This window comes from Dermacentor andersoni, chromosome 9 (genome assembly GCF_023375885.2).
Source record: "Dermacentor andersoni chromosome 9, qqDerAnde1_hic_scaffold, whole genome shotgun sequence".
Lineage (NCBI taxonomy): Eukaryota > Metazoa > Arthropoda > Arachnida > Ixodida > Ixodidae > Dermacentor > Dermacentor andersoni.
The window spans coordinates 64,172,983-64,187,520 of record NC_092822.1 but is presented as its reverse complement, the minus strand read 5'-3'; the positions used below and the strand labels follow the sequence as shown (position 1 = coordinate 64,187,520).

The following is a 14,538-nucleotide window of genomic DNA, read 5'->3' as shown; positions in this document are numbered from 1 at the left end:
TGCTTTATGTGCATTCATTCAAACATGGCACATAGTCACGCGGGGTATTGGCGTCACGCCGAGAAATGAAACGACTGGCAACTAATGACAGCCATCAAAGGATATAAACTGTGCGTTTTGCCACAAGCCTTCGCGATGCCTTTTGCTTGGCGCCTCTAAACATACTCAGTTTAAAGAAACGAGTTATGCGAGCTGAAAAACTTCGGATCAAGCACCGTAAACATAAAATTTGGTCATGTGTATTTATTCACACAATTTCTGTCCCCTGTTCCTCTTGTAATGAGAAGTTGATGGGACTAGAAAAAAAAAGTACTTCATATAAGAACGCCAGGACAAGGTTGTGCTATTCAGCACTTTGACATCTGAAACTACACTTGAATGCCCACTGATTCCACCGTATCCTCGCTTTAGTAAAAGCAACGGTTATTCATGAATAAAAATGCCTAAGTTAATGAAGTGATTCCACGACACAACATTGGCTTGCCTAATGAAATGATTATTCCACGACACAACATTGGCTTGCCTAACCCTATAAATAGCTGAACAGGCGAGAGGAGAACGTATGACGGAAGTAATCGACATCCGCGCATGAAGATAACCGTTTTAATTTGATGTGAAGGCAGCTTAGCCTTTACCGAGGCTACGATAATTAAGACCGCCGCGATGAAGTAATTTCCAAGTTGCGAATTATCGTAAGCTCCTTTATTGGCCCTTTTAATTGTGCACCTGTAAACTGCGCCAGCGCTAGCTTTAGAGTCTGCGCGGTATAGATATCTGCGTGCTTGGTCACCTGTGAAACTTGTTAATGGTGGCGCCTCAAAAGATGTTCGCAGCATCTTGATCTCCTTGTCGCGCGCAGCACTAGACCTCCATACGCGATTAATCGGGATGTGTTCCGATATAGGCAATTCCTTCGCAATGGCGGACAGCACATATGGAAGGCAGACCCATAAGATGGAAACGACACATTTCGTGACGTGCAGCAAGTTTTGTTGCCCCGGAACCACAGACACCAACGTCCGTGTCTTGTTTCACGTCGATTCGGCGGTTCCGGAGTCGACAACCACAAAGACGCAATGGTTGCCTCTATATGTGGAAGACGAGTCATGTTTTGACGTCGCTGCAGCCTGTCTGAAGCCATCACATCGTATTGATAAATATACGCGTATTTAGATATCCCGCGTTAAGTTTTTCGCCTGCCGTACTTGCGCGTAAGCGCTTCGGCAGGCGGCGATGGGCGATTGTAAAGTGAGCGAGGCAGCATCGACGCAGTAATACAGTATATTTACAACACAATATAACACGAAATCTACGAGGCCCGGCTAGCCGGCCGTGGTAGCCGGGCCTCCTGGCCGGCCGACACTGCAGCCGTACCGCCGTTGACCGGCGTCGAGACGGGCGCGGTCTTCACTGCGGGGCCGAGCCGCTACCGCAGGGTCTTCACGGAGTGCTCGGGCCCCGCACCCTCTGCCTGGCCGACCCCCTACACCTCCTGTTCGTCGGTGCGGGCGTCGGCTTCGTTGATCACCTCGGGCAGGTCCGTGCTGGCGGTGGTCTTGGCCACCGGCACGGACCCGACCTCGGCAGTCGCTTCCGCCGCAGACGAGGCCAGCGAGACGGCCGAAACGGTCGATGCCGTCGGCGCGGACTCCAGGCCGCTGTGGGAGGGAAAAAAATGGCTGTGGTTCAGCTCTGGCTAAACCTGGTTGTCATATCGTCATATCAACGTAGAGACCACCTGTTAGGCGCGGCGCCGGCTCGGGGGCCACGGCACACGCCACGAGCGGCTCCCCTCTAGCTGCGGCGGGGAGCAGGATGACGTCACGCGTCGTCATAGCAACAGAGAGAGCTGACGTCACACCACCTCCTAAGCGTAGCGCCGGCTCTGTGGGGCCACGGCATACGCGACGAGCGGCTAGACCGGGCGTAGTATTGCTTTCGCGGTAAAAAAGACGGTGAGAATTAAGCGGCGGTGCGCCTACGTCCTCTTCAGTCTCGAAGTACTATCATCATCATCAGCCTGGCTACGCCCACTGCAGGGCGAAGGCCTCTCCCATACATCTCCAACTACCCCGGTCATGTGCTATAATTGTGGCCATGTTGTCCCTGCGAACTTCTTAATTTCATCCGTCCCCCTAACTTTATGCCGCCCCCTGCTACGCTTCCCTTCTCTTGGAATCCACTATGTAACCCTTACTAGACTGTCCACAAGTGTGTAGACTTTACATAATGCTATACCAGGGCGGCCGCGTTGTCTAGCGAGCCCACGCGATAAAATCTGTAGTGAAATCTCTTGCATATAGAGCGCGCCTGTGTAGGGTCGTTGCGAGCTGGAACGGTATCCGCGCGTTGCTGCTTGGTAAAAGTGCACAAAGACGAGCGCGGACAGGACGAAGCGCCTCGTCCTGTCCACTGTCTTCGTTCTCGTCTTTGCGCGCTTTTGTCGTTTCGAGATGCGAGTAAACCAATTAGCCCAGTTGTCCATACTCCAACGCTTGTGAGCAGCCGTTTCTATACCCGGACATGGAAGTCGCGAAATTTACAGCGCGGTATTCTCAACCGAATAGTTTTTTACACGTGTGCTTTTTGTTGCTTTGTATCGCCGTGCTTGAGGGATTTAGTTATTCTGAGCATATAGCAGCGGCTTTTGTGTAGTGTGAATTTATCGCGTTTTTTCTTTTGTTTTTTGCTTCATCCAGCCAGTTGGGTAAACATTGGCTAAAATATTTACCCGCAGCTCAATGCATACGCAACTTTAAGGCGAAGCTTTCCTTACGCGAACCCTTCCGGACGCGAGTGAACGTGGCTGCAGGGAGTTTCTACCGGGTGCTCTTGCTGCCGAATGGCTCACGCGGCTTAGACGATTTTTTTTTTTTTGATGCAGAAAACCCTCGTATACCGCGCATTGTGTATTGCTTAAATAACCCCGGGGGGTCAAAATTGACCCAGAGCGCCTCCCTCCCCCGCTACGGCATGCGTAATAATCGTGGTTTTGGCACGTAGTTGATCTTAACTTTCCTCTAATGACCCGTTGGAAGTACACAGAGGAGCCGTGCTTGAAGTTTGATGCTCCACGCAAAGCTGCCCACTTACCTCTGGCGGCCCCGGTCGTCGCGTCCGGTCGCCTCGCCGGCGGGAGCCCCCGTCAGGCTGGATGCCTCCCCCGCCGCCGCCTGGGGAGATTTCGGCACGATCAGAGTCGTTCGACATCTCGCCACCGCTCAAGCAGGGCGTGTCCGAAAAGTAACCGTGCGGTGGAAACGCGGGCCCCTAATATCTTTTCCCAAGTTTTAATTGCGCCAGTGTATGGCGATCACTACAGGCGACGCGTCAAAATGTCCACCACTGGCATGACGGCATGCGGCGAGACACTCCGCATTCGTAAAGGACAACTCCGGCGTTTTTTTTACCATTATTCGGATATTGTCATTTTCAAATGGCATATTGACAGTCCTGTCACCGGTAGGGTGCTTCGATTTGCTTAGATATTCATCAGTAACTTTATATAACCAATAAACGAGATAACGAAACCGAAACAGCTGTTTCGTGTGACGTCGGATCAGTCGATGACGTCATGTCCTACCCTATCAAAATGTAAACACGCAGAAGGCGTGCTAAACACACAGTGCACATGGCGCTAACGCCAAACAAGCGAGCGTGATGGATGTCTCCCGATGACACAGGAAGCTTTTACAGTTTTCAGGAAAACTAAATGACTTGTAGCCATTTTGCTTGGCAAAGATATTCAGAGTGCGAAAGATAACGTATATTCAAAACTTTATTAAGATCAGTGGACATTGAGAAATCGCCGGAGTTGCCGTTTAAGCTGTCGGTGGAGGATTGCTGCAGTTGCATGTGCAGTGTGCAGGGTTAATGGTTTTGCGTAGCCCCTGCAATCTGCATTGTTCCTGGTAAACCCGTCATTCAACCGACTGCACCACACGGACGTTAACACACGAATCTTGCGCTAATATATCTCACGCGATATTGCGATTACGCGCGCAATTGCCACACTTTTGTTTCGTGTTCTCACTACAGTTGCTTTTTGGACACCCAGTATATCGAATCTTCGTAGCGACGACGAAATAGATTCGGATACAGGATGGGCGTCTTGAGTCTACCATTGACTCGACAACACTTGACATCCAGTGAAAAGCGGTCATCGTTAAAAAAAGGCAAATCAATGAACGCACGACAACATCCTCCCGAGACCCCTTGTGTATTAGACCCAATATTGCACATTGCTTTCGATATTTTTTGACTCCCATTACTTCGACATCGGCTAAATCGGTTCTCGCTTAATTCGTACGACTGAAAAGTCTCTGCGAGAAATTATACATTGTTATGAAAGGAAAACTCGTTTAATTCGAACGTGAAAGCATACTATCTCGTTTGATGAGTACAAGATAAAACAAGATAGACGCCGACCAAGGTGAAAAATAAATTCTTAAAAAACGATGTCGCCCCTAGACAAGACGGTGAATTGGCTCCCGGTTGGGGCCGAAATGTCAACTTTTTATTAAGACTGTTTTTCACCCTGGTCGGTGTCGGTTTTAACGCGATAGCATTAAGGAGCCCGCCCGCTGAAAGTCCGGCGTCGGCGTGGGACGTCGCTACGGCAAAAGAATTTTGAACCGAATTCCTAACCACATATACCCAACCACTTCTCTACCACCAAAGTTACTCGATCATACCTTGTCTTTCATTCTTTACAAAGTTATTCCTCGAAATTTTGAGAACGGCAGCCCACAAACAAATGTAATGAAGAAAAAAAAAAAGCACCGACAGCGCAGGTCCTTTATGCTAGCTCTTCTCATACTGAATTATTAAAAGTGCGAAACAATAACAGGAGATCGCACCACGCAAAAAGCCGCGTTTCTACCAGAAAGCTCGCCTTTGTGCACAGCGTTCGAAGCCAGCGTTTCCCGGTAAACGTTACGGTTACATAAGCTGCAGTTGCCGCGGAGCATGACAAGCAGCGAGGTGTCTTTGAACGCTATTGCGTTCCACTCTTGAAAGGCGAAGCCTAAGCGGCCTCATTTTTTCGTTTTTTAGCTACGAACGACCGAACACGAACGACCGAACACGAACACGACCGAACACGAACACGACCGAACACGAACACGACCGAACACGAACACGACCGAACACGAACACGACCGAACACGAACACGACCGAACACGAACACGACCGAACACGAACACGGCCGAACACGAACACGGCCGAACACGAACACGGCCGAACACGAACACGGCCGAACACGAACGACCGAACACGAGCGACCGAACACGAACGAACGGACATGAACGAAAGAACGAACGCCGGTACCTGCGAGGTCGACGTGGCCGCCGTGACAGCGGCGCCCTCCGATGTCCGCGTTGGTTCGGAGATCGTCGGGACGGTGCGCTGCCCCGACGGCGTCAAGTCGCCGACGTCGCGTAGCGCCGGTTCGCGCGGCACCTCGCGCTCTGCGGCCTCGGCCGTCTGCCACGGGGCCTCGGTCGTCGCATCCGGTGACGACGACGTCGACGACGACGACGACGACGGCGACGACGACAACAGCGACGATCGGCCCGTCTTCCGGCCGTGGCTGGTCCCTGCGCCAACGAAAAAAAATTATGACGGCGCTCTGCGTAAACACTCCTACTTGTGTAAGGTGTCCCTGCAAAAACGAGCCAGGCTGTTTATTTTCTCAATTTGTGTACAGACGACCTCACACGGTGAAGTTTCTTATAGCCGTACATATTGCGCCAGAATTTTTTTGAAAGAACTTGGATAACGCTGGGACACCCAGTGTACTCGAACAATCTTGGTGTAGTTCCTATATCTTCGCAAACTGATAACACCAGTGGGGTAGAGTGGGAACTCGACACTGACATGCAAACAGTTCAGACAAGCGCATACTAGCTTACAGCTCAGGGCCGAATCCAGGGTGGTTGTGGATCAAAATGAAAACACCCTAGCGTTCTGCACTTCAGTGGAAGGTCGATGGGATACGAAACACAGTTGGGATTGGATGCGAAGCACAAAGCCACAGCACGTGTGTGATTACGTAATCAAAGGTGCAAGGAAAGAATACATCAACGTGTCTCGTTATAGACTATGGCAGTGCACTTCGAAACAAAAACGTAACACAGTGAACAAACTCGAGCGCTGTGTCTCGCCTAGTCCCACGTCGAAGCTGAGGACTGTACCCGCTGCGAGCACAAACAGATACGTTACGTGTCCCTATGCATTGCCCCCGAGATCTCGCGGCGCGTGCGCCTCTCGATTTCGGAGGCTAGGCTCCATAGCATTAACCGACGGAGCTCACCAACACGTGTCTCCAGCGGCATATCTAGGCTCCATAGCATTAACCGACGGAGCTCACCAACACGTGTCTCCGGCGGCATATCTAAGGATATTTACAGGGAAGCTATCGCTTGACGTTCACAATCATTGTCCGGTGATATTAAAGCGAAGCCGTTAGAAGGGGCGTTTCACGACGCTTTTTATGCGGAGTGGCAGCGTGGTCGGTATCAAATGTCAGAGCCAGCAACGCAGTTTGCATCGCAGCCCCGAAGCGGTCCCATGACCGGGCCGGCGCAACACGCAGCTGGCATCGGTATAGCCAGTGCAGAATACAGCTAGAAAACGCGCCGCTTCTATATCGGAAACTGTGGATATAGGGTAGCAGACTTTAGACTTGCTGAGCTCGGACGTAGTGAAGCGTCCGGAAAGACTCTGGTGTAGCGAAAGGAATGCACTGGATATATAGTGAAGCGCCCGCCGAGTCTTGGGCTCTATATATACATTAGACAGTGGCACGCAAGGCCACATGTCTTCTGACGCGTGTGAGTAGTGCCGTATGCAGAATAACTCGGAATAACGCGTCCTTGGGCTAGTCGGTTGTTGATGCAACTGTAGCGCAAATAGAGCAGGGACAGCGGACACAAGACAGGATCTGCACTTTGAACCGATCTATAAGTCGCCCTATGGACTACGAGAAAAACGTGCAATAAGAATGAGCTTGTGCGCTGGTTCAGTACAGGAAGAAAAGTAAACGCGTTTCGTTTCCACTTAGTCACGCAAGTGTATCACTGATGCACTCCGTTGCCTCTTTGTACGATTGCGTCATGGTTCGGGTGTCCGGTCTTGTGTCCGTTGTGTCTGTTTTGCTTGGGCTGCAATGACTTCGTTCACCATACCCTATGCCGCTTTGCCGCCTTTGACGTGCAAGTTGTCCAGATTTGCATACATCTACGAAACTCTGTCCCTCTCTCTCACCTCCGCGGTGCCTGCGGTGACGCGCCGCTCCTGGCCCCGTGGGCGTGCCGTGACCACCGGGTCCCTCGACAGTGGCGGGCGTCGTGTGGGTCGTGGAAGACTCGCTGCACGGGCACGCGGCGCTCTTGCGGCCCGTGGCGTTGGCCGACTTGACCGCCGCGTTTCTGGCCTTGATCGGCTCCGTGTCGGTCCTGGCGCCGCCGCCGCGCACGCCCCGGGACACCGCGCCCGCCACAACTGCGGCCACGGCCAGAACCAGGGCGACCACCGCCAGGCGGCGCAGCAGGGCGTAGCTGGCGCGCGAGAACGGAGGGTCGAGTTTAACTGTTACGCGACGAAACGTTGACTGTAGAAGGAATGCCTACATTGGGTGAACCAGCATGAAAGGAAACACGTCATTACAAGCAAAGCTGCTAAGGGCTAGTTCCCTTAGTAGTTAATTAACACAAATACGTAATTACCAACTTTACAGCGAATTACAGCGAAGCTGCCAAGGGCTAATTCCTCCAGGATCGCGTCCGTGTGTAGACACGAAACTCCCCACACTCGTGCCGGTCCTGAAGATCGTGCAATGCCGGGCCGACCCGCGGCGGAGGTGAAGCAGGCGTTAAGCACTGCCCACACGTAGGCCGATCCCGAAGATAGTGCAATACCGGGCCGACCCGCGGCAGAGATGCAGTTTGCCATTAAGGTGCCCACATACACAGCTTGGCCGGTCATCCTTCGCAGTGTGGAAGGACATTGTTTTCGTTTCAAGGCCATTGCGGTCCTGAAACCTCCTTAGTTGGTCGTCGGTAATGCCACGCTGAACGTGCTTGTTCTCGCGGGATCCTGGCCGCCATAGTTGAACTCGCGTCATTTCTCTGTAGGGAGACATTTCAGGAACCCCAGTGCTGGCAAGTTTATTTCACTACTGCTGTTAGATCTCGTTGAATACTTATCGAATGCGGTTGGTGTTATGGGGCCGGGCATACGAACACCATCATCGAACAGGCATATAACACTTTCCAACAGAAACGGATGGTTGTGGTGTGAATCTTTCTCACTTCAGAGCGCCTTTCATCCGCCTACTTTCCGACGTGTACGACTAAGTTTTCCAGCACAGCCCAACGAGTTTGAGACACGTTCTTCAGAGGTGCAAGCAGAAATCTCTCCAACACGTCCGGTGGATTTGGTTGTTCCGGCGCTCAGTAATTGCCGCGCCAATCGCACCTGCGCCGGACAGTGTATCCCGTCCGTCGGACGGTGCACCGGAAAGTAGGGCCGAATGGGCTGTGCGAATCTTTTTTGCATTTGGTGGTTTGGTACGACCAGTTTTGATTGGCACAGCGGACCAAAACATTGACGCACGTGTTTCGCACGTAAGATTGAGCGTGCACGGTGCCGTAAGATGGCGCCACACTCGCACGTACTTACCATTTGCTTTTCGCTGAAGGCGCAGCGCGATCTGGTCTGGGAGGCTCTGGCGGCGTCTCGGGTTGCGGCTCCTGCCACGTTGGAATGTACGCCTGCGCGTAGAAACCGTGCTTATTCAGTTGTTGCCTCACGAGAGCCGACGAGAGCCTTCTCGCGTTTGGGCCACCCTAGTGTGCACGCGTCCGGTGCAGGTTCTCGAGAAATCTCGCGGAAAGTGAAATTCTGTCTGGGTGGTATCGTCCGAGAAAAGATCCCGCAGAAGGTCAGTGAAAACTGATCGACTGGGCCAGCCAGGATGTAAAAGTAAACAAAGCTTTGGTCTGTGAGTTCCATCCTGTAGGAAAAGCCAACTAAATAATAAAAATGTTTTCTACTGCTGTTGCTACTAATGTTATGTCTTCCTCAGGGAAGGACTCTGGAGTGGTATTCACTGCAGGCGATCACTTTCGGTCAGTTTTGCGAGATTTCATGGGTCTATACGCCGGGCGCGTTCGGTGTACGGGCAACAGCGTTCCTGTGTGCCAACTATGCTAACAAAGCAGCGCGCTTGGCGTGAAGCTAGAAACGCTGCGGCTCGTAGACGCCGACGCGACCTGTCAGGTCACGTCTTGCGAAATCTCGCAAAAGTGAAAATATGTCCGACAGTTACCGTCCGAAAATACCGCTCCTGATCAGAGCAACAATGCTTTCATTGGCAGGAGTTGCTCACTGCCCCACTCTCATTGGGGCGGGAAAGTGAGAAAGCAAAGAGGAAATGCAGGGTGAGAGAAAAAGTGATTGTGGTAAAGGCAGTGATTACTTTCTGCAGCCCTTTATAGGGAGCGTACGGTTTGCTATCCTTCAGTTCGGGTAAGGGAAAGATAGGAGAAAAGCTGGCACGTAGAGTGGGCGGAGGGAGCTATAATAGCAATGTGCTGCCTTTATTAGCGATAGTTTTTTTAATTATCGGGTATTATCTCGGCGACTGTATGGAGGCTTAATTCACGGCAAATCCTACTGAGGCCCCTAAATAAAGCCTCAATCCTTATTGACTAGTTCAAGTTGGTTTTGGTTAGGTTAGGTTGCCCAAACCTATACTAGAGGGATACGAGATGATCATTTAGAGGCGTTAGAGGGATTTGCTGCGTAGTGAGCTTCGCCCCAATCGTAGACTAAATGCGGTCGGAAACCTTAAAGGCACCGAGCACATACCGGCGGCGGGGCTCCGGTGTCAGTCTGCATCACCGCGCTGTAAGCCACGCCGTCGTGGGGTGTTCCCGGCGTCCCGGCCGGTTCCTGCTCCTGCAGCATCCGGAGGTACGGTCCCGGCTGGCGCAGCGCGGGGGCTCGAGCCTTGGGTGGGCGCGACTGCTCGCGGTCCGTCGTGTGCTCGCCGGACGAGTCCGAGTAGTGCGTCCTGTCGAACGGGCCCGGGAACGGGCCCACCATGACGATGGACATCCTGGCCGCTGCTGGACGGACAACGGGGAGGGAGGGGTAGAGGCTCTCGAACTCGTGAATGTCGGTTTTGGCTTGCTCGGGACCCGGAGTCGGTTGCGTCCGACCAGACCAACGAACCGAATGAAATGGCTACGTGTCCCCGGCGGCTGGAACCATATAGCTGGAACGCTGGCTCGCGCGTCGCGTGTGCGGCGCGAGAAGTGTGCGCGTTCTGCGCGTTGCCGAATGCCGATGGCAATGCCGATCGTTGATCGCGGTCTCTTCTGGTTCACTCACGATAGATTACGGATGCTTTACGGGAGACATCGCGAAGACGACGAGGAAGCACGCAACCGTCGTAGCACGCGGGTCAGATTTCTTTTAGCTCTGCGCTCTGCTATGTCGAATGTTGCGTCAAGCTTCTTCTCTTTTCTTTCGCTTGGGTTGCCACGTGACATAGCGTCATATAATGGAGGTTATACCGTCATATAAGCCGGTTTCGTAGAGGTACTGCGATCGTGATTTATAAAATGTGTTCTCATTAATATTCCGTGGTTCGTAGTCTTCAGCTTGGTCACCGTTCAATTTCGTACATTTAAGAACACTTTAGCGAATTGTGTTTGTCCCAGGATACGTCCAGTGTAGATGACGGGCATCCGCTGCACACGCAGGAGCGGAACACTTTGGACACTGGACAATGTCTTCGTATGGTTGGCCCCGGGGGGCCAACCATAACCGGGGGGTCGCTCAAGCATCATACTGCCACCTGGGAGTTATTTCCGTATACAGTGTAGGTTTGCATTTCTTTTGATATTGGTGGAGTGTATCAAATCTAGCGGACACCTTTGTAAGGATGCCACGTTATAGAATCTCGCCAGTTATCTTTATTAACAATCGTTCCACTGCCGCCGCGCGCGCTCATAACGGTCGCACGGTGCCCCTAATAATATTCGTGTCGGGCGCCGTGACGATCGGCGTGGGCCCTCCACTGTGCACGCGTCGGCGCTGTTCTCCGGCTCTCGCTGCGTCGGCCCCCAGTTACGCTGCATCAGCGGCGGCATCTTGCGCTGCCGCGTTCGAGGCGCCGACTTCGTCCGACGCCTCCCCGGCGCCCCGCTTCGCCGCAGCGCTCGGCGGACGATGCCGTTCCCCGTAACCCTCGACGAGCTTCCTCTCCTGCTCCCAGTCCGCCACCTCCTCGACTCCGTGCTCAGCGTACGCCACCGTCTTCGAGTGCCGCGGAGTCGCCTTCGAGGTCGCTTCGTTCGTTCCCGCGGCGTGCTTGAGCGTCGGCCGCGCCTCGGTTGCGGGGTTCGGTTGTCCCCGCTTCGCGCGCGTCGGCACACCCCGCGGTGCTGCTCGCGTGCCGGTGTGGTTCTTCGGTGGCGTTCGAGACGCGGTCGACGCCGCCCCGGCGCCGTGTTTTCGTCGGCCCGGCCCGATCTTGTGCGCGACGAGTGACCGCGTCGCCTTGCGGTTGACCTCCCGCGCCGCGCCGTCGTCCGGCACGGCATCCTTGCCGTCCGGGCGTTCGACGGCGCTGGCGTTGCCGCCGCCCGCTGCCGCCGGCTTGTCCGGCGCGCCGGCTGCGCCCCCGTCCGGCCTCTCGGTCGACGTCCGCGGCCGCGGTTCGGAGGTGGTGAGGCGGCGGCGGCGGCGAACGCGCGGTGTGGCGCCGGGATTGGCCGCGTTCGTGGCGCTGCCGTTGGCGCAGCTGCAGTGCGGCGGCCGCGCGGTGGTCGCCTGCTTGGCCAGGACGTGCTCGAGCGGCTCGTCCGTCTCGACGTCGGCGGCGCGCAGCGACACGCTGATGGCGCTGGCTGTGGCGATGGTCAGCACGATGGCCACCACGGAGTACAGCCAGCACTTGCTGCCGCGGCTGTCGACGGAGAGAACGAAGAAATGAAAGGCGGGGAGGAGTGGACACGTGTTCTGTTTGTTATCATATACTGAAAGAAGGTGCGAAGGGAGGAAAAACACTGAGAAAGGAAAGGGAGGACCAACGATGGCTGCGTGGGATCGCCGAAGCGTACGTGACACTTACGAACTACCTTAGTGGCCTGTCGTGTATGAGGCGAACCAGCCTGCTCGCTTTACGCCCTGTGGCAGATAGGCTATATTCCACGAGGGCAACTGTGCGCAGCTCACTTGTGCATTGGCGACACTTCGGCCTAGAGCGTCACAGTCGTATCCATATCCCGACGGAAGAAGAGGAAGAGAGACTAAGCTTGGTCGCGGTCAACAAGTCGGGACTTGGAGGCCTCGCCATAGCAACTGCTATTTGTTACGTCATTGTATTAGCATATAGTACACACACATGCGTCGGAGTTCCTATATGGAACCTTGTACGGCGCGTAGGTACCGCTTTGGAAGCTCAAAATTGGTTTAATAAACCATGAGGCTGGGGGAGTTGGTAAACAAAAGCGTCAAGGATTTCGCGGTATACTACAAAACCTGGGTAAACAAGTTCGGCCTTAATGCACCGTAGCGTTTGCTTTAACTTTCTGTGCCGTTGTTCGCGCGGCGTGTATGTTTAATATGGGATCAGCCGCTCCGATTTCACCTCTTCGGCGCTGCTGCGACTTCGGTGTCGGTGGAAGAAGACCTCTTCCGGCGACGAGGGTAGGGGGTGTCGCCGCGCCTGCGCTTGCTACGCGCAGCCTTGCGCCCTCCGGTCTCGAATGCCGCCGTGCTGTTCGACGTGCTGGTCGTGTCCACGGCGCCGGTCCCGTACTCGTTCAGCGTGATGCTCCACGAACTCGACGTCGAAGTGCTGGCGCTATCGCTGGACTCATTTTGCGCCAGCGCCGCTGGCGCCGCGGGCGTAGTTGCCGCCGCCGCCGCTGCCGCTGCGGGCTGCTGCTGCTGCTGCTGCGGCTTCGGATTGGGCTGTGGCTGTCGCGGCGGCTGCGCGTGCCTTTGGTTCTGACCTTCCTGTTTCGGCTTGCTGGTAGTCTTCTTCATGGTTTCCGTCGACGTTTCTCTCTGCGGGAATTATGTCACATCCCCTTTAGGAAACGTGTTATCGGTATTTGCACTTTCAGGTAAAGCCACTGTGTACCCTATCGTAGATAGATAGATAGATACTCAGAAGATGTAGCTCTTTATAGAAAAACTGAGGACATAAAGGAGACCCCACTGTAATACGATGGCTCTCGCTAGAAGGTTCTGTCTTCGCTAGCTAGTCGGACGTGAGTCAGCGAAGAGCCAGGATGTGTTGGAAGACATCAGGAAATCCGCAGGTGCGCTCGGTATAACATACGCTTGACAGGCTTAGGAGCGTTCCCTTGCCGATGTCGTTATAAAAGATGCATCGTCTTTTTATTTGCCTATCCTCGCCTTCATATCATAGTGTCCAGATTGAATAAATTATAAAGCCAGATTTTATTACGATGGTTCGCAGGGATTAGCGGCTTTCTTGTACACAAGTGGTTAGACAATCTGCATATAGCTCGCGAACCTGCCCTCCAGACTGTATTCTTCAACCGACGTCGACTAAATACCGCTAATGGAGTTTGACATGAACGGGTATACCAGACGCATCTCGGCGTCCTCGCTTCGATCTATCCCAGGCAGCAAAAGAACGCAAGATTACTGTAGGAGGCTGACTGCACAGGAAGCGGAAGTGTGCTCACCTGTACGAGTCGGTGCTCCTTCTGTAAACTGACGACTCGCCAAGGCGGCGCCTCCCACTGCTGCCGCCGCGGCTTCGCCGAAGTGCGTCAAAAAGCAGACTGAAGGAACCACAGCGGCCTTGGTGACCCTCGGTCAGCGTGCGATGCGAGCAAGGTCCGGTTCGGAACGCGGGGCTCGTGGAATACGAAGCCGCGAGCGGGAACAGCGCCACGTTCCTCCGTGGCGATGTTGATGGTCGAGGAAGAGGAATATTTCTTTTAGCAGGTTATGTTATGTTAAAGGATTCGCTGTTCCTGTGCTCAGCGCTTAATGGGAGAACCCACTCGGAAATACGGCGGACATTTTGTTGCTTAGTCCCTCCACATTTTGCAGCTAGTGAACGTTATTCGGGTATACCGGATCATTGCGGAATAACTTTAAATGAAATGGGCTGGCTCTCTCGCCGAATGCATCGTTACGTGCCCGGTAGTCTCCAATCTGCCGGCTACGGCGTACGTCACTCCGGCAAGGTACAGAAAATTCTGCCTTAAGCAGCTGCAAAACTAACAATACTATCGGATTTCCAGCACGTGCTGTTCCCCTGGAATTATCGGTGCTGTCCATCACGTCAATATGAGGTTGCATTTGCGAGATTGCAGTGCCGCATTTCACAGTTAATCTTTTTATTTGCGCAGGACTGATCTGACGCAGTTCCTTCTCTGCAATTTCTTGTTGTTGTGTCGTCGATTTTTGCTACAAAGAAAAGGACATCACGAGGCTCCGCTTCACAAACTCGGAATACCATTGATTTCCCAAATTAT

General features: G+C 53.6%; 3 protein-coding genes across 6 annotated transcripts in view; 1 reads left to right on the top strand and 2 right to left on the bottom strand.

Moving 5' to 3' along the window:
• The window catches only part of AdamTS-A (ADAM metallopeptidase with thrombospondin type 1 motif A), a 379,851-nt gene that overhangs the window by 281,918 nt on the left and 83,395 nt on the right, over window positions 1-14,538 (top strand). The gene's annotated exons all lie outside the window — the stretch shown is intronic.
• On the bottom strand, window positions 1,264-10,356 carry LOC126528141 (uncharacterized). Of its 2 annotated transcripts, XM_050176003.3 has the most exons (6): window positions 9,875-10,352; window positions 8,684-8,775; window positions 7,268-7,560; window positions 5,330-5,598; window positions 3,094-3,173; window positions 1,399-1,658 (listed from the first exon to the last, which is right to left on the bottom strand). In XM_050176003.3, the coding sequence occupies exons 1-6, from the start codon at window positions 10,121-10,123 to the stop codon at window positions 1,484-1,486; spliced, it is 1,158 nt and encodes a 385-aa protein (XP_050031960.1). In that variant the 5' UTR covers window positions 10,124-10,352; the 3' UTR covers window positions 1,399-1,483. The 2 variants fall into 2 exon arrangements, with proteins under 2 accessions (XP_050031959.1, XP_050031960.1); XM_050176002.3 differs by lacking the exon at window positions 3,094-3,173 and having other exon boundaries at window positions 1,264-1,658; window positions 9,875-10,356.
• LOC129384057 (uncharacterized) lies at window positions 10,974-13,870 on the bottom strand. The gene is made up of 3 exons (XM_055069150.1): window positions 13,738-13,870; window positions 12,666-13,087; window positions 10,974-11,981 (listed from the first exon to the last, which is right to left on the bottom strand). Exons 2-3 carry the CDS (start codon window positions 13,064-13,066, stop codon window positions 11,141-11,143), a joined length of 1,242 nt encoding a protein of 413 aa, XP_054925125.1. The 5' UTR covers window positions 13,067-13,087; window positions 13,738-13,870; the 3' UTR covers window positions 10,974-11,140.

Excerpts from the sequence above, each read along its gene's own strand:
- LOC126528141 (XM_050176002.3), bottom strand. The coding sequence starts at position 10,123 with ATGTCCATCGTCATGGTGGGCCCGTTCCCGGGCCCGTTCGACAGGACG. Across the intron at positions 7,561-8,683 it reads CCTTCAGCGAAAAGCAAATG|CTACGCCCTGCTGCGCCGCC; the intron begins GTAAGTACGTGC and ends CTCGCGCGCCAG. Across the intron at positions 1,659-5,329 it reads CGGCCACGTCGACCTCGCAG|CGGCCTGGAGTCCGCGCCGA; the intron begins GTACCGGCGTTC and ends TCCCTCCCACAG.
- LOC129384057 (XM_055069150.1), bottom strand. The coding sequence starts at position 13,066 with ATGAAGAAGACTACCAGCAAGCCGAAACAGGAAGGTCAGAACCAAAGG. Across the intron at positions 11,982-12,665 it reads GTCGCAGCAGCGCCGAAGAG|CCGCGGCAGCAAGTGCTGGC; the intron begins GTGAAATCGGAG and ends CTCCGTCGACAG.